Source organism: Diceros bicornis, chromosome 2 (assembly GCF_020826845.1).
Source record: "Diceros bicornis minor isolate mBicDic1 chromosome 2, mDicBic1.mat.cur, whole genome shotgun sequence".
Classification (NCBI taxonomy): domain Eukaryota; kingdom Metazoa; phylum Chordata; class Mammalia; order Perissodactyla; family Rhinocerotidae; genus Diceros; species Diceros bicornis.
The window spans coordinates 25,346,299-25,370,325 of NC_080741.1; the positions used below are offsets into that span (position 1 = coordinate 25,346,299).

Genomic DNA, 24,027 nt, shown 5'->3' on the forward strand with positions numbered 1-24,027 from the left:
GTGTGTGTGTGTGTGTGTGTGTGAGGAAGATCAGCCCTGAGCTAACATCCATGCTAATCCTCCTCTTTTTGCTGAGGAAGACCGGCTCTGAGCTAACATCTATTGCCAATCCTCCTCCTTTTTTTTTTTTACCCCAAAGCCTCAGTAGATAGTTGTGTGTCATCGTTGCACATCCTTCTAGTTGCTGTATGTGGGACACGGCCTCAGCATGGCCAGAGAAGCGGTGCGTCGGTGCGCGCCCAGGATCCGAACCCCGGCCGCCAGTAGTGGAGCGTGCGCACTTAACCGCTAAGCCGGGGCTGGCCCTTAATTTCTTTTTTGTTTGTTTGTTTATTGCAGTAACACTGGTTTGTAACATTGTATAAATTTCAGGTGTACATCATTATACTTTTATTTCTGCATAGATTACATCATGTTCACCACTCAAATACTAATTACAACTCGTCACAACACACATCTGCCGAGTTAGCCCTTTCACCGTCCTCCCTCCCCCTTCCCCTCTGGTAACCACCAATCCAATCTGTGTCTCTATGTGTTTGTTTGTTGTTGTTATTATCTACTACTTAATGAGTGAGATCATACGGTATGCCCATCAAGGGACAAATGGATAAAGAAGATGTGGTATATACACACAATGAAATACTACTCAGCCATAAGAAACGATGAAATCCAGCCATTTGTGACAACATGGACGGACATTGAGGGTATTATGCAAAGTGAAATAAGTCAGAAGGAGAAGGTTAATTTCTATTTTTAAAGTCAATACAATTTTACAGATACAGCCAAAGCCCCACTACAATTTAATCTCACTGGCTTCCTCCTTCTTTTCTCCTTACTATTCTAAAGTTGGTACATAAGATTTTCTTAGATGTTATTTTTACTACACAAATGTCTTAGTAAAATACATCATCACAAATGGAAGTAGCAGTAGCAGTAATAATAATAATAATAATAGTGGACATACATGGGGCTTTCTCAGTGCCAGACACTGTTCTGGGTACATTACATGGATTAATTCACTTAATCCTGCCGTAATTCTATGAGCCCAATACTATTATCATCTCTTGTTTACAGATGAGAAAACTGAGGCACATGTGTTAAATAACTTGTCCTAGATCATGCAGATAGTATATACCAGAGCTGGGACTTCTTTCATCCTTTGTAGCTTTTTACATTCTCCCTGAGCTTTTTTTTTTTTTTTTTTTTTTTTTTAAGATTTATCCATGATAATAGATGTACATCCTATATAATATTTATTTTTACCTGTTTAGTAGAATTCAATTGTACAGTAAGCCAGTTTACTCATTCTTTTGATTTTTTATCCATTCTTCTACTGAGTCGCTTCACACCTCTCATTATTACAAGTGGTGAGCAATGACCAATCAAAGGAGCAATTTCCTTGTGCCCATACGCAAGAATGTCTCTGGGTAAGATATGTGGACGTGTACTTGCTCAGTCGAAGGGCGTGTGCATCTGTACAGCTAACAATATTGCCAAATGCTTCTTGGAAACAGTGGTGCCGATTTATTACTTGGTAATGTTATATGTGTTCTTCCCCAGATCGTCACAAACAATTGTTACACATGTTTTTAAACCTGTGAAAATCGGAGGGGTGGGGAGTGGAGAGCATGAAATAGTGTCTAATTCTTGTTTTAATTTCCATTTCCCTGAGTAAGTAAGGTAGAACACGTTTTCATATATTTTTTGGCCACTCTAGTCTCCTTTTTGGTGAATTAGACAGTTCATTAGTTTGCAAGTTCTCATCATTCCTAAATAATCTATTCAATGCTATATATTTTTATGTGTTTAAGTCTTTAAAAATTGTTATTCAGATTATATGGGACTTTTGAAGGTAACTGTTATTGATTTCTTGTTACGTTCATCAGTTGTGACAGAATTTGGTCTATATGAGACCTATTCTTCAATGTTTGTTGAGGCTCAATTTGAATATATTCTTTGTGTGTTTGGATAGAATGTGCATATAATTTTTTTAATATAATTTTTAGTTCAAGGTTTTATATATGTCCATTGGATGAAGCTTCTGAATTTAATTATACATATATTATAGATCCTAACTATTTTCTATCAAATTATGTATACAGAAATTTTATTTGGTGCTTTTTCATATCTCTGTTCATTTTCCATAGTGTTTGGTTTTCTTTTTATAGTTCCAGTTCCTTATTTTTTGTCCATTAGATTGAGTTTCTGAATTGAATTTAAATATTTTAAACATATTATCATATTGTATTTTTCCATTTTTATTTTATTAATTCAAAATTGCCATGTGCTAATTTTCTGTTTGTCTAACTCTTACAAAAGGTAAACTATTTCCTCATGTATTTTGTGGTTTTTTTTTCATTTTTGTTGTGAGCTCATCTTCAACAGGGCTTCTTTCTTTAGAAATCCTGTGTGGATTGAGGTATGAGAATATCCAGGATTTTGGTTGTCATTTGTTTGTTTGTTTTTGCCAAGGACAGTACGATTATCCCTCGACTTAGGATCAAATTTTTAAAAATTTCTTAGCTTCAAGGTTCCTATGCCTAATGGACAGTGTACATTCAGACACCAATGCATGCAAGGCACAAACCTGAATTTTAAAAATTTATCTTGAGACTACTTTTTTAAAACTCAAGTTTCCTTGTCATCCCTGTAAGCTTTTGGGTAAGTTATTTCTACTTTTCTCCCTGCATGTGTCACACTTTGAGTATTCCAGTAACATACAAGGTGTCAGTTCCAGCGTTTGTAGGAGTGAAGTGTTCTCTCCTGTGCACGTATGGGCATGAAACCCAAGTGCACAGATACTATTACTTCTGATTAGCTGCCCATCCGATCTCCCTATTAGCACCACCTCCATGGTGTCACCTAACAAACTTATACGCTTCATTTTTGCATATGGAGATTTCACTTTCCCTTTTGGAAGAATATATGTATTTCCAGGTGTTTATATCAGAAAGGTTTGCACATTAGCTAAGTTCATAATCTTGCCAGAACCACAGTAACAATTTCTGCCCAAAATAACATAACTTAAATTTCAGTGTGATTTTGTTGCATGTTTTGTTTGAAATATAAGAATGGTTGTAATGTAATCTGTAAAAGGCGAATTGAATAAGAGTTAATCACTCAAGACCTATTCCCGCTTGGAATGCCTTTATGGAGGAAAATCATTTAAACTTAAGATCTCAAATCGCCAATCCATCAAACAGAATTGTTCAGTTACCAGGAAAATAAATTATGCTGCTGTCTTAAGAAAACATCATCGGGCTGGCCCGTGGCATAGTGATTAAGTGCGCGTGCTCCGCTGCTGGCGCCCAGGTCCGGATCTTGGGTGCGCATGGATGCACCGCCTGTCAGGCCATGCTGTGGCGGTGGCCCACATAAAGTGGAGGAAGATGAGCACGGATGTTAGCTCAGGGCTGGTCGTCCTCAGCAAAAAAGAGAAGGATTGGCAGGGATGTTAGGTCAGGGCTGATCTTCCTCACAAAAAAAAAAAGAAGAAGACATCATCAAATGTGCTTAATACACAATTATTTCTTTCTAGCTCCTATATTAATCATAGTAATTCTTTTGGAAAAGGAGACAGTATAATGTCCTGCGTATTATTTTCCTAAGAGACTATGGATATAGAGAAAAATAGAACAGAAAAAGAACTGAGTCTTTGAGATTGTTGCATTTAAACCCTACAAGGTTTTCCGTATTTACTATAAAATAAATATTTGTTAAGGCCCTATGAAGGACAGTGTTATGAGATGAAAGCAATATAAAGGATTATAAATTAGAGCCTGTCTTTTAGAAATGTACTCTGTAGTTTGAAAGGCAAGAGGTGGATACAAAAATACATAAAAATTATTTTTATAAAAATATTGGTTTGTGTAAGTTTGTACAGGCAAAAATTTAATAATTTAGAAGGAAGTAGAAGTGATTCTGACTGAATCTCTGTGAAGATGGCATTGAACTGGGCTTCAAAATGTGAGTACTATTTTGGAGGAGGATTTATCAGGGAATATTTAAGTGAGGGGCACAGTGTGAGTAAATGCATGGAAGTAGGAAATGTCACAATGTATTTGAGGAACAGTGAGTGGATGAGATGAATTTGTTTAGAGTAGAAAATTCTTGAACAGCCAGGGTGGCAAAATAAGAAGCTTAGAGGAGAAGGGGTATAGCATACATGGGTGAAGCAGACCAGGTACTAAACCAAACATTAATGAAATTAAGTTCTGAAAGAAGTGGAGAATGCAAGTCCCCTGTGAGGGCATCAACCATGGCTTAACTCCAGCACCAATATAGATGAAATGTGACCACAACTGATTTTTCTAGAAAATTTGAGAATCAGGATTTTTTGGTAAATCTCTGATATTTAAACATTGGCAAATAATTCAGAACTTGAAAAGTCTAGTATAAGAACCAAACAAAACATTCGTGAATCTGCTCAAGCCCATAGGTCACTAATTTGCCATCCCAGACACAGAGGGAGTCAAAAAGAGGGATAAGACCTAAATAATGGGTTGGAGTCCTGGCTGAGATGTGTAGATATAATTCCTAAGACAACAGAGACCAGAGAAGGTGTGATCGGATTAACATAATATTTTAGGAATTTTATTACAAACTCAAGAGGGAGAAACACAGACAACACTTCTCCATGATATTTGCCAAACTGTTTAGTCCAGCTGTACATTCTCATGAAAAGAAATATACAAGCTATTTACAGGAAACTGGTCTCACACTCTATAGACTTGCACTAAGGAAGTTTTCCTCTGTTAGCTTAGTTGTGTGAATATTTTTCTAAAACAGTATTGAATTTATAAAGAATTTCCACTGGAATACTTTCCGTTTTTGAGATTTTAACAAACATGAATACAACTCTTAGATACATGATAGAAATAAAAGATAATTAAACACTTTATCTAAACTAATTAGACATCCGGCATAAAAATTTCAATACTTCTTCTCTCCTTTCTTGTCATGTGTATATGTGTGGGTGTTTGCTTTGTATTTAGGGTTTCTCCAACTAGCCACAAACAGAAGAAATAATTACAATGTGTTTCATAGTCTATGACCTTACAGAGGCTCCTGCAAAAATCTCCTTGCTGACATGTCCTTTACTTGGACATAAGAGTCTTTTGGTTTTTGTTTTGTTCCACTGAGATTAGTCAAGAAAGACAAAGACAAAACCCAATTTTAATTCCCCAGAAACTCAGAGCTCAGAACCCCATTCAAGATAAAAATGATTTATGAAGGCCATCTTTTTAAAAATGGTGGATTTGTATCCCACTATATTTGTCAATGCCCCTGTCCACAACACCAAAATTAGACAGCCTGGCAGAAATTGTATACCAGAAGATTCATTTCATTGAAATATTAAAGACAGAAATAAAAGTTAATGTACACCTAGCTTTATGCAACTTTCGAAATTTGTCTCCATTTCTTTTATGAAGATATTGCAAGTTAACCTTTGGCTTGACAGCCGTCTGTGAACCTATATTTGATCTCATAGGATAAGATGTTATATGACAGTTTTTGAGAATGTGAATTCTACATTCAGACTTTAAAGCCTAGCTCCTCTACTTACTCACTACCTGTGTCAGTTTGTGTGTGTTACTTACCTGTCTAAGGCATGGTTTCCTTGTCTGTAAAATAAAGACAAGGTTAGCTACTTCATTAGGTTATAAAGAGGATTACATGTTATAAAGTGATTACCAAATGCTCAGTACCTGTTAATTGCTACTACTGCCACTGTTATTGTTTTAGCTATCATTATTGTTATTATTGACACATGATATTTTGTTAAAATCATGACTATGGCAGCTGATTTTGTTCCCAAAAAAACTATATGTGCTTTATTTACCATATTGAAGCCAGCACCCAAACAGCCTGCGGTCTTTACTGAAAATCTGCTGCTGATGGTTGGGGATTACAGTTTTATTTTTAGCAATCTTTCTAGCCTGAAATGGAATTCTGTCAAGGTTGGTTTTGTTGAGTATGATGCATAGAAGGAGGACAGTATTTCTAATTTTATCATCTGCCTATAAAATCATGTTTTAGTGCTAGCTAATTCCATTGATTTTTAAAGTATCCTCGTTTAGATTTACAGGTTGCAAAGCTCTTCTGTGGCTGAAATGCTGTATTTTGGAATATGTGGTGACTCTTTCTGACCCACTAGAGAGTAACTGGTGAAACAATGTCAAAGAGTCAATTAGCACCAGATTTGTATTAAGAGCATGTCATAAGTGAGATACATGATTCCGGTCTCCAATACAGCATTTTATATGTTTCATACAACAATGTTTGTTCATAACAATGCAAATGTATTTGCAAAAATCCAAAAAATAATACCATAGTATAACAGGATTCCGAAGAGTCAGATCTTCTTAAATGCATAATCCAGTATTATTTTGTTGACAACTGAGCATATGTGACCCTGTGATTTCTCTGTTGACAACATGCTTGGTGAATGGTGTAAGAAAATCATGTTATCGTAGTCATTCTTTACAAATGTCATGGCCATATTGAGTGTGTGTGTCTGTGTGTGTGTGCATGTATGTGTGTGAGAGAGAGAGAGAGACCATGGTAACCCATTGCCACTGCCAAGTAATAGAATTTGACATTCTTCTAAATTGGTGAATCAAATACTTTTCATTCTTTAGAAGAGATAGATTTCCATCTTTGGGTGGCAAACTTAATGGAATTATTTTAGTTAAATTCTCTATTTTCTATGAGTGAGTAATTACATTGAGGTATCAATTAGACAGTTAAAACAATCCTTATGTGACCAAATACTGAACTGAATTGAAGAGTAGATGTGTTGATCCTACCATTTGGAACCTCCCGCTTGAACTAACCCTGTGGATGTTTTGTCATCACTCTCTTGACCCCTAAAGACATTTCCATGATACGTTTAGTAATATAGACATTCTCATTAGAATGAGAGAAAAATTTCTGACTTCTCATCTAGACGGTACTTGCTAGAACTTCATTATACTAATTTAATTTTTGGATCAAATATCTATACAATAGGGTCAAATAATTCTTTTCCATTTCTTTTTTAAAAACTTTATTGGAATTACTTTTATCAAGACAAGTTCTTTTCTACATAAACTTTATATCAAAATTTAATTCATCAATCAATTTTTTAAAATCCTACATCAGATGGAATGAGTTTTCTTTTGGTGACAACATTTTACCAAGTCCAATCTTCTCCATTTAAGTTTTAGAAAACTAATTTTTGTCAAGAAGATTTTATTCTTCCATCATTTTTGATCAATAACAAATTTTACTCTGTGTAGTTTTAGCTCTTGTGAATTTTATTTTTTATTGATTATCTCTACTGTATCTAATTTCTCCCCAATCAATGTTTGCTGTCTTTGATGTTCTTAGAGTGTTGATTTTCAATCAGGTTGTTTTGTGTTATTTTTGGGGGAAACTAACCAATTTTAACATGCTCTGTTCTAAACACCATCAACTGTACTTGTCTCCTTTCTGCTAATCATGTTTATTAATTGGATAAAATAATTCAAATATATATGTATGTCTTTGAGCAAGGATCAAAGAGCGTGAGATAAAACAAACGATGGTATCTAGATGGAGGCAGGGGTCCCATGTCATTGCAATCAGGCCAGTGAGTCAAAATGTCCTCCTTCAAATTTTTAGACACCTCAGTGGAATCAGTCAGGAGACATATGGTTTTGCCAAGTGATAGTGATGCCTTTGAGATATTCAATATATTTTATTCTCTGTCTACAATTAGGGATTGCTTTATTCTAACACACAAATCTCCCTACGGCATATGCCCATTTTTAGTTATATACATGATATATGATGACAATTAATTGTCAACTCATCTTCTAATTTAGAAAGCTACATTATTTTTGAATAATATAGTTATTTGTGACAAAGAGAGAGAAGATCACAGAAGAGGTAAAAAGGAACAGATATTTTCAGCAATAATCATACCCCAGGCACTATGACAGATGTTCTACAAAATTATCTTCTTCAATCCTCTCAACAAATAAGGAGGCATTTTTAGTTCCATTTTTTTAGTTGAAGAAATTGGAACTTAAAGGGCCAGATTACCAGAAGTCAAATTGTTAGGTAGTGGTGGTGGCAGCGGTCCAAGCCATACTGCAAACTCAAAGCCTGTTTTATGTACATGGCAAGAGGATCTATTCTGTGGTCTTTATGATTTAGAAGGATATGCTTTATCATTTCACAAATATGTATTGAGTGCATATTAGGTGCCACATCTGAGCTAGGCTTGGGAACCAAGTGTATAAGGGAGACCATAATCTGTACTCTCATGAAGCAGCCAGTCTAGTGGGAGCTGCAGGCAGATAATCAGATGAGATTAAAGTGTAGTAAGGCCTCCCGTGGGGGGATAAAGGAGCAAGGGGCTAAGGGATTGATCAGTTTAAGCAATGGGAATGAAAAATTGATTACATAGATTACTGAAAAGTGAGTGTGGTTAAAAATACCCCCTAAATGATATCACTGCAGGTGAGAGAATTTGGCAACATCTTGAAAGATCCTTAAAAATATTCATAAATGTTACATCATAGTGATGATGATTCATAACAATTAGAAATTATTATCTATATACCAGCATAGGAATTGAATGTCGGCAACCTGACATCTTTAGCATGTGCTTCCCTGAAGACTGCCAAGTGTCTCTCACGCTTCTACATTTCTTGGGCTTCGTAGGCAGACTGAATGACGCTAAGATGAATCCCAAGAGGTTTCTCCAACAGTTTCTCAAAGCCTCAGTACCTTTTGCCTTATTGTTTCTTTAAAAACAATTTCTAAAATTTTAAAATGTGCATTATCATTTTTTGCATGATGAATATTCTCAAAATAAAGCGGGAGGAACTCTCCTGACTATAAAAAGAATTATACTAAATCTACCCCCTTATTATTTGTGATTTCCCTGTACACGCTCACTCATACACACACACACATACATACACATGTATATATGGGGGGAGAATAATTTTTCCTGTTAATTTATTCAAAGACTTAACATTCTTGCCAGGAAGTTAGCCAAGTCAAGTCAAGTCTTGTCATGAAGGGGTAATTGCTGACCAAAAAAAAAAACTGACTGTGTTTGATTCTGAGACTAAACATCAAAGATAGACTTTGACAATCTGCAGGATGTTCAAAAAAGAGAACAGGCACAGGAAGTGGTGTCATCTGACCTTGAAAAAGATGACCTCATAGAGTGGGTGAAGTTGAAGGCATTGACAACTGTATTTCTAAACATTTCTTACATATTGTGGAAGAAGCGAGTAGAAATAAGGATGAAAGGTGGAGAACAAGAGGAGACAGATTTGACTCAGCACAAGACTTAGGGAGAGCCAGGGCTGTGACAATGGGGTAAATCATGTCTTCTTGGATCTTCAGCTCTTATTGAAACTGGGAGCCAAATCCTGACCTCCACCAAGGCCTGGGCTCACCAGGGCCCTGGGTGCTTAGAGTCGTCCTGAGAGGTCCCTGCCACTGTTCCCTCCACCCTGCCAGGTCGTGCTGCTTCTGCTTCCAGCCACTTTTCCTCAAGATGTTCTGGTGTTCTTGAACTTCTCTGTTCCCATCATCGCTGTGCCTCTTGCTACCCCTGCTATAGGCCCAAAGTTGGACAGCTTTCTCCCTGAATGACACCTATAAAACCTGACCTATGGAATTTGAAACATGTTTTCCTGAAACTGGACTGAAGGGTTTTCGGAGGATACCATCCAATAAAAGTATGAACACATTTTTTCCAATTGTTAGGGCAAGACTTAGGCAAATGTATGAACAAGCTATGTACTGTACTTTGGTTATAATGTGAGTTAAACCAGCTTTCGTGTGCCAGGCTGGAGACTAAACCATCTTTTGCCCTCATTTTCCTTGTTTCAAATCCATTAAAAAGGCATTATGGTTGCCAAATAATGGACTTGCAAACAGAGAGTTGGTGTCTGTAGGTGAAATTAAAAGCCAAATGTCAGTGAATGGAATGGTTAAAGCGTGATTCAAGGTGCTTACTTTATGCAATATTTTTAATAAGATCCAAGAAATTACATAGGAAAGTGGGTTCTCGTAAGAAAAACAAAAGCTATGTGGTCTTTAATTTCTCCACAGCGTACACCTGACCTATATAAAGTCTCTTGCAAAGTCCACAAGAGGGTAACCAAAGAGTTCTATTCCTGGAAAGTGAAGTGTTGGGAAGTTGCTGAGAGTTCATGCTGTGGTTCCAAAAAGCTCTTATGTTACCGTAGCCTTTGCATACACAGACCATTAACACATCAATTCCCGCCAACTACCTCTGAAATAACAGCTAGGGCTTCTAGGGAGTGGAGGGTGGTGAAGAACATCACAAAAGTTTCCGTGCTCAAAATAAAAATAATGCCAGGTCTCCAGACCATATGTCCTAACAATGGTGACCGTAAGCAGAAGAAGACAATATGGAAAATTTCCATTTGCAGGTGGAAGGGAAGAGCAGCCACAGAGAAAAACCCACTGGGGTAGCCATTTCTATGAAAGACATGAAGTCAATCAGAGTGCATTAATACCAAAGCTTGACTCACAAGAAGCATGAGGAAGTAGCACAGCATATTAAAAAGTATAAAAGACTTTTAACTCAGACAAACCCAGATTCAAAACCTGGTCCTTCTCCTTAAGAGATGTCTACTTTGGTTTTGTTTTACTTTAACCTTTCTAAATACCAACATTTTAATATCTACATTTCAGGTTATAATACTTAGCTCTTAGAGTTGTAAGAAATTAAATCACACAATATAGGATTAAATGAGATAATATCTCAAGTATTCAACACATTGGGTGAACAATGTGTGGTCTCCAACCAGAAATCCACAAAGAAGAATACTACAACATACTACTATTTTTACCATAATCAGTCAAATAATGGCAAAGCAAATTGATGTCAGAAAATATTCTGAGCCTATGTCCCACCCATTTCATGTCTTCAGTACCTCGTAATGGAAAGTGGCATTTTTAAGTATAAATGATGTGGGATCCTTGATTTCCAAGAATGATATGATTGTGCACATTTGTATACACTATTGTGTTTATTATTTTCTACTTATGGAAATGGGATGCTGGATTAATATTTTATACAGATTTTCAATAATGAAGAATTTTAAAAGTCTCCGCTATTTTCAGTAAAACGCAAAACCTTCATTCCTTTAAAACAGCAGAAGCCACAATAATAATAGCTTTTTATCTCTGCTTCCTGTGTGTACAACTGCACTCTGCTAAGCAGAGTGAATTGTGTCACTTAACTTCACAACAGCCTATGAGGTGAGTTACTATCATGTTCTCCATTTTTAGAAAGCAGGAGACAAGGCACAAAGAGGGTAAGTATCTTACCCAAAGTTACTCAGTGATTGAGTAGCAGAACTAAGATATGAAAAGGTCAGGCAATATAATTCCAAGACATGCTTTCTGATGCACTTCCCTATGCTGTGTTGCTTGCCTTCTGGCTTATCAATGTTTACTGCACTACCTGGTCTGACATACTTCTCTGTAGTCATGTTTCTCTTCTGCATTCTTCCTGTGTTTCTTGTTCCTCTATGTGTTGTCTCTCTGCACTCTATTTACTTTTCATTTTTAAAAATATCCATGCCACCCTTTAGGCTTCTCTGACACAATCACCTTGCCCTGTGTTTGCTTCAAGCCCAATCACTCAGCCACCTGCTGGCTGAAAACTTATTTTGAATGTTCATGCAAATTCCCACTACTTATTATGTTTCACACCCCATCAAACAAAGTTAGTTATATGTTTTTAAATATATTATTAGACATATGAGTCAGAATCAGCTCTTCTAAAGGAGAACAAAGGCTGACACCTCAAAGTTGGTGGTTCATTTTGAGACTTAGGCCTTTCCTAAAACCTTGAAGAAAAGGCCTTTAGAACAGTTTCAGTACCAACAGAAGGTAAATCAAATCCAGAGGACTCATTAATGGAGTATTTGAACAGCATTCTAGCATATTATGGAGTCTAATTTATTTTAGGTTACTTTTATAATTGAGATGTTAGAAAATGTATCTCCTTTAATGTGTTTGGAAGAAACATAATTAGAACTTTATTTTGAAGTTCTGCAAACCAGAGAAACTTGAGATTCCTTTTTAATGGATGTCAAGCCCTATCCTTCTAACTTAAAGGACTGCCAGGCAACTACTAAAAACAGCTGAAAAATGGTTTGCAAACGTGGGGCATGTCCCTTCATTTTTCTTCTTTAGGTTTGCACCCACTCTGAACCTTTGAGAGAAAAGAGAGGACAAGAAAGAAATTGGGGGCAGATAATGAAAAACACTTTAGCATACCAATAAAATAAAATTATTTGTCTGGGTTCAATTATTTTTATCCCAAATTATCTTCCTGAAACAGATTTTTGTCCTGATGTAGGTGCAAGTGAGGAATGCTTTGGATTAGAATTTTCTTCCTGAGTGACAAGTTGTCTTTGTAAATGATAGTCTGAGCTCAGGCATGAATGAATTTCAGCCTTGGAATTATATTGCCTGACGTTTTCATATCTTAGTTTTGCTGCTTAATTGTTGTGTAACTTTGGGTAAGATACCCTCTTTGTGCCTGAGTCTCCTGCTTTCTAAAATGGAGAACACGACAGTAACTCCCCTCATAGGCTGTTGGGAGGTTAAGTGACACAATTCACATAAAGTATTTAGATGAGCACAGTTTTACATACAGCTATCAGAGACGAAAAGCTACTATTGGGGCTGGCCCGGTGGTGTAGTGGTTAAGTGTGCGTGCTCCACTTCTGCAGCTCGAGGGTTTGCAGGTTCAGATCCTGGGCATGCACTGATGCACCGCTTGTCAAGCCATGCTGTGGCGGCGTCCCATATAAAGTAGAGGAAGATGGGCATGGTTGTTAGCCCAGGGCCAGTCTTCCTCAGCAAAAAAGAGGAGGATTAGCATCGGATGTTAGCTCAGGGCTGATCTTCCTCACACGCACACACAAAAGGCTATTATTATTGTTGCTGCTGTTGTTTTAAATGAATGAAGGTTTTCTGTTTTACTGAAAATAGTGGAGACTTTTAAAATCCTTCATTATTAAAACCTGTATAAAATATTAATACAGCATCTCATTTCCATAAGTAGAAAATAATAAACACAATAGTGGAAATAATGTACGCAATCACATCATTCTTGGAAATCAAGGATCTTGCATCATTCATACTCACAAATGCCACTTTCGATTTTGAGGTACTGAAGACATGAAATGGGTAGGATGTCGACTCAGAATATTTTCTGGCATTGATTTGGTTTGCCGTTACTTGACTTTTTATGGTAAAAATAGTAGTATGCTGTACTATTCTTATTTGTGCATTTGTGGTTGGAGACCACGCATTGACACCCCGTGCTCTAAATACTTTATATATTATATAATTTAATTCTATATTGTGTAATTTAATTTCTCACAACTCTAAGAGCTTTGTATTTCAATCTGAAATGTTGATATTAATGTCCCACAAACTCATTAAGCCATGAGAAGAAACATCAGAGCAGTTACTCAGGAAAAATTGCCCATGTTGAGGCACAGATCTGAAAGCATTGTGACTTGTATGAGCATTTTATATAGGATGTGAAATGCAAACAGTTCGTAGTTTATGTTCTGCTAACTTAGCCATAAGCCTAATCTTTGTCAGAATTTCCTCTATTTTTAGTTGAGATTTAAGAGGCATTTGGAAGTGCCCCAGTTGGCTGAAAACAAATGGTCTGTGCTGCCTCTTCTTGGGATCAGTCAGAAAACTCCACAGTAGCTGTTCAACTGTGGTTTTGGATTGTTTCACGTTTTTCATTCTTTCTAGAGTGTTTTGTTTGTTTTGGTTTTGGTTCTTTGGTGCATGTGATGATGGCCAACTTTGGCAGTTTACAATAGTGTATAGTCTTTCAATGAATCATTGTTTAAGTGAAATGGTATACCTTAGTAACCAATATTCAGGAAATTTCTGTTATACAAACTTCAAAATTAAGTAGACTTCAGAGAACTGGCAAACTCTGGACTGGATTTAACACAAGTGGTACATTTTTTTGTGACAGTATGAATCGCATATAATATTTCTCACTCTGAAAAATTGTTCAGCACTGGAAATAGAGCAGAAATGATGCATGCATCAAAATGTGAAAACCTTCCATTCTTATCCCATCAGTATTTGCTGATGGATCATCACTCAGATAATTAAAAACAGATAAAAGATGAATTCACAAAATCATGGGTTATTACACAAGCATTTTGCTTTAAAATGTCATCGATTTGTGAAGAAATATTACAAGATCTTATTTCATAAAATCTTAGATCTGAAAAAGAACCTAGAGATTACTCAGACCAATCACCTCATATTCAAGTTTGAAAAACGGAAGAACAGACAGGCTAATAGGTGCATAAAGGTTCATACATCTAATTAGTTAGTGGCAAGACCAAGATTAGGACCCCCATTTGCTGACTCAAAGTCCAGTCTCTACTACTTTATGAGTAATTCTTTTTGTTTCAGAATTTGACCTCAAAAGCAAGTTATACCACCTCAGAAATGTAAGATAACTTTTTGTGAGAATCAAAGTGTGAGGTTAGTGAGAATTCCCAGTAATGGAGTTCCTATTCAAACTGGGACCTCAAATTTACTGATGCCTTCTCCTACTGGAATCAACAAATCAATAGCAAACACCACTTCAGCCTTGAGCCCTTCTAGTCTTATCCTTGGTCATATCCTCTCAAATGGCGATGGAGTGAAAGGTTGAGAGTGAGTTTTGGAACCTAAGTCTCTGAACTTCTCCTTAATTCTATTTCTTAAAATAGAGAAAGTCCATAGTTTAGTTAGTAGCAATGTAATAATGTTAATTTCACAGTTTTGACAAATGTACCATGGTAATGTAAGATATTAACCTTAGAGGAAACCAAGTGAAGGATATTCAGGGATTCTCTGTTCTCTTTGCACACACTCTTTGTGTGTTAATCTAAAATTATCCCAAAATAAAAGTTTGTTTAAAACAAAAACAAAACAAAAAATCATAGTGGCAGGCACTAGGAGAACCTGAAGGAATGGAGATAAGTATGTGTCTTATCAATGATGTTTCTTTTTGGTGCTGCGGAATGTAGATATTTTAAGGAACAATAGAGATGAAGTCTCAAGCTTTTCTCTGATATTTTGTTCATGGTTAACAACTCTTTTTGAGTACCTGTAGCAGTAAATACAACACCTCACCAATGCTTTGGTTCTCAACTGCCACACCACCGCCACCCACACATACACACACAAACACACACGCACACTCAGACTTCTGACACTTATCCTGATATCTCTCAATTATTTCTACAACTGGGTAGTCCCACACTTCAGCCTCTCGCCGAGAAGGCTGAAAAAGCCAGAGAGGTTCTCATAGCAGTCATTGTCTCCCACTGCTTTCCTTCTCCCTGCCGGCCACCTGCTGCCTTATTTCTCACAAGAATCACAGTGCTTTTCCACCTCTCACACTAAGTCCAAAAGAGTTATGTAGGTCTTAAGAATTATGGAGGGAGGGGAAGCTAATGTTAACTGTAGTATTTTCTATGCTTGGAATTTGCATTATAAACCTCTTGGTCACTGGTAAAGTTATAGTCAGGTTCTAAATACCATGTTATCCTCTGTCTACATTGTGCATTATGTTTGGATAATTCTGCTTTTTTCTCTGATATGATTCTGGGACACATTCCCCCACACTAGGCAAGAGAGGGCACTGGAAATGTAAACATTTAATAATGGTTTCAACAAGCACAATTAAGATAATGTAAAATGATTACCTCTTTATAAGTAGTGCAGTATAGCAGGAAGGTTGCAGATGTTAAAGTTAGAGTGTCACAGATTTGCCTCTCAGTTCCACTACTTCCTAAAAGAAGAGAGAAAATTGCTCACCTTCTCTGTTAGGACTCCATCGGTTAAAAAAAATAGCAGACTTATTGTGAGAGTTGAGTGAAAATAATGTTATATGAAAGCCTAGCAAAATATTTAGCATTTAGTAAGTGTTGGCTGCAGTCGCAAATGTTATTGGTGCTCCCCAATCTGTATGATTCTCATCCTTAGGATCTCTATCTGTTTGCCTGAGGCGTTGTCTTAAACTGTGGAAGGCACCTCTGCTAGCAGGCGTGGCATTGATGGGGAGTTAATGTTCCCTAGGAGCAGTGCTCAGTCAGTGATGGCTGACGGTGCATATATTCCCCTGCGCTAACAAGCCTGTGTGTTCTACGTGGTCCCACAGGTTCCTCGATGGGATTAAAATCCAATTGCCTATTAGTCAATTGCCTATAGTGGTAACTTGCTTGATTAGACATACTTCATTGGCTGCCTTCCCTTCTCTGTGTCCCTTCCCCACTGTCTCCTAGAGATACTTACTGGACTCAACACTTAAATAAATTACTTATACTTAGAGACTCGTCTCCAGGTCTTCTTATGGGAAGCATTAACTAAGACTGCTTCTTCCTCCACCATGTATGTACACCATAATAAAAAATGGTGCCTTGCTTGTAAAGGCATTCAGCTTACTACAGCACCAGTACTCTTGGGTCTATACATATAGCATGTGAGGTACTGTGGCATAGTGGTCAAGAACCTGGGCTCTGACAACACACAGATCTGGATTAAAATCCTGACACTGCCACTTTGAACAAGTTATTTAATATCTCTGGGCCTTAGTTTACTCATCTTTAAAATGGGGATAATAATTTATAAGTTGTTGTAATGATTAATGAAATAATGAGTCAAAATATGGATGGTAATTGTTCCTATCTCATAGGGTTAGTGCACGTAAAGAAGACAAAAGATGCACCACCCTAGCGGAGTGTCTGGAACACACTCAGTAAACTGTTAACCATATTAGGTTGCTAATAACAAGAAAACCATAACAAGGGCTCCATTCTTGCTTCTAGCTAAACCCTATTACAACATGATTCATTCATACTAAATTAAGTAAAACACCATTTTGAATTATAGGTGTGATTATGCATGTGCCAATCTTTTCTCTCTTTTCTCTATCCGGACAAACACATCTTCATGCACACATATAAATCTGATTTAATAAGCTTACATTTTTCTGGATGGTTTTTCATATTACTACTTCATTAATTTTATGTGATTCACCAGGGGCTTTCCTTAAATAACATGCTCCTATTCCTCTCAGTAAACATAAAATATCTGTTAATTTACCAAATGCTAATATAAACTAAACTTTTCAAGAACACATCTGTTAGGAGCTGGCCCTGTGGCATAGTAGTTAAAGTTCAGCTTTCTCTGCTTTGGTGGCCCAGGTTTATGGATTCGGATCCTGGGCAAAGACCTACACCACTCATCAGCCATGCTAAGGTGGTGACCCACATACAAAATAGAGGAAGATTGGCACGGATGTTAGCTCAGGGCCAATCTTCCTCAGCAAGAAAAAAAAAAAAGAACACAGCTGTTATATAAAGCAGGTCACATCTGTACAAACTGTGAATGCACACACATGCACAGTAAAAGTGAGTATATTGTTGTAGGGAACCTAAAGAGTAACATGATAAGAAACTCTGTTTAGAGTTAAAAGTATGTAATTAAGCAAAATACCGGGCCCACAGTAAATATGCAATGAAAAATACATGGATTGAATCATCGTGCTAAATTATAGGCTCTTCTAGGCATAACCATTAAAAGTAATTCTATCTTTGAAATTGATATTTATTTCACAAATCTACTCTATTTTATTCATCTAATCTATTTTAGTAATGATAGGATTATTTTATATCCCTTGTTTATATCAGATGGCAGTATATTCAGTATATTTAGCTCCTACTTTATGTTGTGTATGCTTTTTCCTTCAAAATGTTCTTTAGAAAAAACAATTTTGAGCAGAAGCAGACAGACTGTTCTAGGACATCCCTTCCTTTAGAGATGAGTTTCTCCGGCATAAAAAAAGATTGGCTTCCAAACTGGTTAAATTGCTTCTTCTGTACAGCACAGTGACATGTTGTTTTGTAACAGTGGAATATGTGCTCTCTTTTCGGACGAGCTGTTCTGTGAAAAAGTTTTATTTAGCCCACAGAGCCAATCCCCGGATTTGTGGGTGTTACCTTCTTTCTGTATTACCAGGTTTTTTCATCATCTTCATTGCTTCTGCTCTGTCAGCTGTAACACAGTTTAGTAGCAACCCTTCTTAAAAAACAAGATGTTTCTGAAAATAGAACAGTTGGCTAGACAGAAAAGAGATATCAACAAAAGTAGGTCTGTTGTTCGTCTGTGTTTCGCTCCCTGAATCATTTCTGACACACACAGTTTCACACATATGTAAACGAACCGGCATTGAGTGAGAATAGAATCTAACATAATCTGTATGTCCTAACACAAACTTTTATCCTATTTTATTAAGGAAATCAAATTATATGAAAACTGATTTTGTTCTGAGATTTCTTAAATGTTTCACTTTTGTGCCAATTAAGGAGTTCAACCTAGTGTATTGTCTGGATTTGTTTGCTTTTTTTAAATGAAAGAACTTAGGTCCCCTAAGTAAATGAAGACTTCAATTCAATTCAAGATCAGTTCATTGATCCAGTCGTTTATTCACAGTTGATTGTGTAGCTGATTCAGCCGAGACAAAGCAGTGGCTTTACTGTGTGTTGTTTCCTCTGTGCATCAACTAAAACAAAAATTAGGTCGTGCAGTATTTACTCTCTGGGCAAAATGACATTTTTCAGCTGCTCAGACTTCCCAATAATTAGCAGGAAAGACCAATATGGAACAAAGGAACAAGCCCCTGTAATCACTTCTTTGTCAAGTAGAAATGATATGACGTCCCTTTCAGAGCACAACTTAGAAGACACATGAGAAATAGCCAACCCACCAGCCATTCAACATCCTGTGGTTGTGTGTACTTGACAACACTTGTAGGGTCAAATGCCTACAAGAGCACTGCTCTGCAGAAATGGACATCCTGAGCATAATGATATGTTCAGATGTCATCTCTGCTTCCTGATTTTACCTCTGTGCCTTGCCTCTCCCTACAGTGCATATAAGTACACACACATATAAATATTTTTTAAGTGCCTACTTGTGTTGCTTTTGTGATATCTCTTTAATTAATCTTGGATAAAATGTCTTTATTTCTAAATCTTTTTCCATACAGGATTAAAGTAAGTTTTACCAAAGCAAGCTTTATCTGTTCCTCTTTCCGTTCACTTGTAATTCTAGAGCAGAGCTTTTTGATCTGGGTCTTTGCAGCAGACATGTATGAAAGGGCTTCAGGAGGCCGTGAACCACCTGAAAATATATACAGAATCGTGCGTGTTTCCACATGTACTCGTTCTGAGAAAAGGACCACACCTTTCTTTAGATTTACAAATGGGCATATAACTCCCCAAATTTTAAGAACTACTGTACCTGGATTTTCTCCCTGTCATTTCTTTATATTTTTTTTTGTGAGGAAGATCAGCCCTGAGCTAACATCCATGCCAATCCTCCTCTTTTTGCTGAGGAAGACTGGCCCTGAGCTAACATCCGTGCCGGTCTTCCTCCACTTTATATGGAAGGCTGCGGCAGCATGGCCTGACAAGCGGTGCGTCGGTGCACACCCGGGATCTGAACCTGGGCCGCCAGCAGCGGAGCACACGCACTTAACCGCTAAGCCACGGGGCCAGCCCCTCCCTGTCATTTCTATTAGTTCGGAAATACTAAATTTTATCACATGCTACTCCTGGGTTCTACCGAATGTGTTTAGTCACCGCCTTCCTTTTCTGTTATAATTCACTGCTGGTCTCTTATTTTCTCTTACCTTTCTGAATTTTGTGCTTTCTCTGTTCCAATTTAAGTAACAGAAGAAAGAGAGAGAAAAGAGATATTAGGTACTAAACTTCTATGAGTAACAGTGGTTGACATTTTCTTCATGTGGCATCTCATTTAATCCCACGGCAGCCCTACAAATTAGATAGTATCCCTATTTTCACAAATGAGAAACATGAAGCTCGAAGAAGTTAGCCATTCCTGCTGCCTGTAAATGGAAGAGTTCAGATTTAAATCTGTGTTTGAAACTAGAGTTTATCCCTTCGTGAAGCCTTTACAGAGTAAATGGTCATAGCTTACTAATGGCATCACTTTTTATAACGTGTAACTTACATTTTATTATTATTCTCTATCATCAAAAACTATGTTCAGGGCCGGCCCCGTGGCTTAGCGGTTAAGTGCACGCGCTCCGCTACTGGTGGCCCGGGTTTGGATCCCGGGCGGGCACTGACGCACCTCTTCTCCAGCCATGCTGAGGCTGCGTCCCACATACAGCAACTAGAAGGATGTGCAACTATGACATACAACTATCTACTGGGGCTTTGGGGGAAAAAAGGAGGCGGATTGGCAATAGATGTTAGCTCAGAGCCAGTCTTCCTCAGCAAAAAAAAAAAGAGGACGATTAGTATGGATGTTAGCTCAGGGCTGATCTTCCTCACATACACAAAAAAAACCACTATGTTCATTATACTTTGTGCATAAATCTAGTACAAATTTACAAATGCACGTGTTGCTGTATTGTATCAATGTCGTCATATTATCTCATACTATCACAGAAGGCAAGAACCATTTATACATTCATTAATTCATTCAGTTTTTAAAATAACATTTATTAAATCCTACTATTGTCAGTTGCTTTACTAAGTTCTAGAATAGTGTTCTAAGTTTTATCTTCACATTAGATTCTACTGGGGAACTTTTAAAAAATACCAACAGCAGGGCTTGGCACCAGGAATTTTGATTCAGTAAATGGAGGTGGCATTTGGGCAGTGTACTTTTAAAAAACTTCCCCAGCTGCAACCAGCATTGAGAACCATTGTTCTAGAGCAGTGGTTTTTCAAGGTGTGGTCCCCTTGATCTGCAGCATCAGCATCAGGTGGGAATCTATTACAAAGGCAAATTCTCAGCCTTTCCCCCAGCCTCCTCGTGTACTGTACCAGAAACTCCAGGGATAGGACCTGGCTATCTCTGTTTAACAAGCCTTCTTGATATTTCTGAGGCAGGCTAAAGGTAGAGAAACACTTCCTTAGAGACACAGGTTGAATAAGGTATGGTACTTGCCACTAAGCATTTCTCCTTGGTCTCAAGGAATTCCCAGTGGTTTCAAATTTGCATTTTAATAACTTAGCACAGTTCCCTCATTTACAACTTTAGTTGATAATGATAACATTATTACTACTTAAAAAGTGTAATACTTTTCCTCTCTTCTTGGGCAGCCATTAAATGAAGTATTTATAAGAAAGTGGTTGTCAGTAGGGATGGAATAACGTCCCTTAGCAAAAGTCTTATGAACCTTATGGGTTGAGCTGAATTGTTACAGTGTTTTGTAACACACACACACACACACACACACACACACACAAAGAATTTTAAAATATAAAATCTTAAGGGGTAAATATTTCCAATAAAGGAATTTAAAGTGGTCTTTGTGTTCTGTTTCCATTCTATTATTTTTAATATTATACTTGCTGTTTCCCATCTTTATTAATATAGCTTTTTTTAACAGTTTATGACAGTATAATTGACATACAAGAAACTGCACATATTTAAAGCATTTAATTTGATAAGTTTTGACACATATATATGCCAGTATCATAAAACAGTTGTAGGAGGGCATCCAATTCTATTATAGGTACTTCTTAGTTATACAGTTTTCCCCCTCCACTCCTAAATGGCAGAATGAGGTTGCAGAGAAGGCTTCCTGAAGAAGGTCACATGAGATAAGACTTGTAAGGCAACTAGATATCAGCCCAAGTGAATAAAATGGGAAAAGGTTGTACAGGATAGAAATAAAGCCCACGTCACCTGCTGAAGTCTAGATTCTTGTGGTTGTTGCTATTTATCATCACGCAGGTCTTAAAAATACGTACTCGACCCCGTTAATTTCTTAAAATTCCAATTGAGAAATGAGCTTAACCTCTAACGAAATACACAACACCGTTACTGAGAGTAGCACTCCAGGTCTCCATCTCTGAAGGCAGCTGCTTGCATTCGGGTGACCTGTTGAGCTTTGACCACCAATCCTTTCTCGAGTGCATAGTTCTCTGCTGTGTGTATTACATGGAATGGCTTGCATGAAAGTGATGTTTTTGCTTTTATAGCAATGGAATCTAATTCCTTGCCTTTAACTTCCTTTTAAGTTTCTCTCCTTTCTCCTGAGCAAATTAGTATGTTTGTTTATCATTATCCCCACGTGCTAATGCTGGGACTTTACTTTTTGGGCTTAAATTCTCACTCTTTCTTCCATTGCAGGTTGGCTCCATGAGTTGGGAAAGAGACTGGAGTCTCCATACTATGGCAACAATTCTTTGGGGGGCCCGTCGATCCGGAGTGCCTATATTGCTGCTCTGTACTTCACCCTCAGCAGCCTCACCAGCGTTGGGTTTGGGAACGTCTCTGCTAATACAGATGCAGAAAAGATCTTCTCCATCTGCACCATGCTGATTGGTGGTAAGGGAAATTCTTCTGTTATACCAAAGGAAGGAACAAGTGTCTGCCCTGTGTTGCTGTTCTGTTTGCTCTGTCCTAAAACACAATGAAAATATATTGGAAGACTCTAAAAAGCACTGATTAGGAAATCAGTGACAAACATTTTAATATACAGATTAGCAATGAAAGTCTGTGATGTCAAAGAATTGCATTTTCTGGACAGATGAAGAAGTAACCATTTACCTGATGGTTGATTTTGAAAGGGCAGGCACTTTGTATTCTCAACATGGTATTTACCCCCAGTGTTTGTGAGTTACATGAGGATGAATTGCAGTATATGGTTGAAACTCCATTTTATAGTCCCAAAGAGGTCAGTGTTATCAAATTTTATTGATACTAATGTCGTAAGTTAAGGATGTCTGATAGATCACTTAGTTAAAAATAAAAACAAAACCAAAAAACACCAATACAATAATAATAAATAGTCAACATTTATTAATCACTTTTATGTTCCATTCTCTGTGCCAAATGCTTCAACACGATACTCTAAGTAATTCCATAAGGCAAATCTATGGGTTCGGCATTATCGTTATCCCATTTAACAAATAGACAAATTATTCTACTATTGTCTCTGAGTTCCAAACTCACCTTCCTCACTATGCTTTGTAATGCTGGAGTGTGGACTCTGCAAACCTCCTTCTTTACCAGTCGGCTTCAGTTACTTCTGCCAATAGGGGGCACCAGAGGGAAACTAGCAGGCAGGAGGCGTGGAGAAGGGACTGCCTGCTTCCAATGTGTATGATGTACCTTAAGCGGCAGGTTACTTCCAGCAGCAGCAAGTGGTTGAAGCCTTCAGCATCTTCAGGCACTCCCAGAACCAGCCTCATTGGGCCTTCTTGGAGATCTGTGCATGAGTTGGGAGTGCCGTCACATCCAAAGTCAGAGCTGGTCACTTGTGGCTCCTCTCAGCTCCTCCTGTGGGCTTCTATGTTCTGATAACCCCACTTCTTCCCTTTGTTTAACCTCTCTAAGGGCAGAATCTCCTCCCTGCAAGTTATTATATCCATGTTACCTCTATACTCTCTGTTTGCTCATTCAGCTTTCCAACACCAGGGAAACCATTTCCCTATAGTAAATTCCCTTTGTTGAAATATTTAATTTCTCTTTTCTGAACCTCCTAACTTATACAGGATTGATACTATTATTATCTACATTTTTCAAATGACAAATCTAAAGCTTGGAGAAATAAAATAACTTTCCTAATACCATACAACCAGTAAGTAAAAGAAGCAAGGTTTGAACCCAAGTGAATACTTACTTCTATCTTTAAATATGTAAATGGAAACTTATTGAATTATAAGACTGCTATCATGGAGTAATAGTACACGTGGATGTCTGCCTGGATCAAGTAAGCATTTATGTTAGACCAGAGTTCTTAAATGAGGGTTCTGTTAGTATTTTCTGCCCCACAGTATTCCCCCCAAAAGCCTGTTTTATCATGTTCTCTTAAAGGCCTTAATCTTAAATATCACTTAGACTTTTGAACCTTAAAATAAGGGGTGGTTTCTACCAGCTTCCTTGCTTGGGAGATGTGAAATGAGTATT

The 24,027-nt window shown here is 37.4% G+C and overlaps 1 protein-coding gene across 1 annotated transcript in view; it reads left to right on the top strand.

The window, feature by feature from the left end:
- KCNH8 (potassium voltage-gated channel subfamily H member 8) overlaps positions 1 to 24,027 on the top strand; it is a 371,503-nt gene that overhangs the window by 259,680 nt on the left and 87,796 nt on the right. The window contains exon 8 of the mRNA XM_058553749.1: positions 22,246 to 22,443. Coding sequence (XP_058409732.1) covers positions 22,246 to 22,443 — 198 coding nt within the window. The remainder of the gene's footprint in view (positions 1 to 22,245; positions 22,444 to 24,027) is intronic.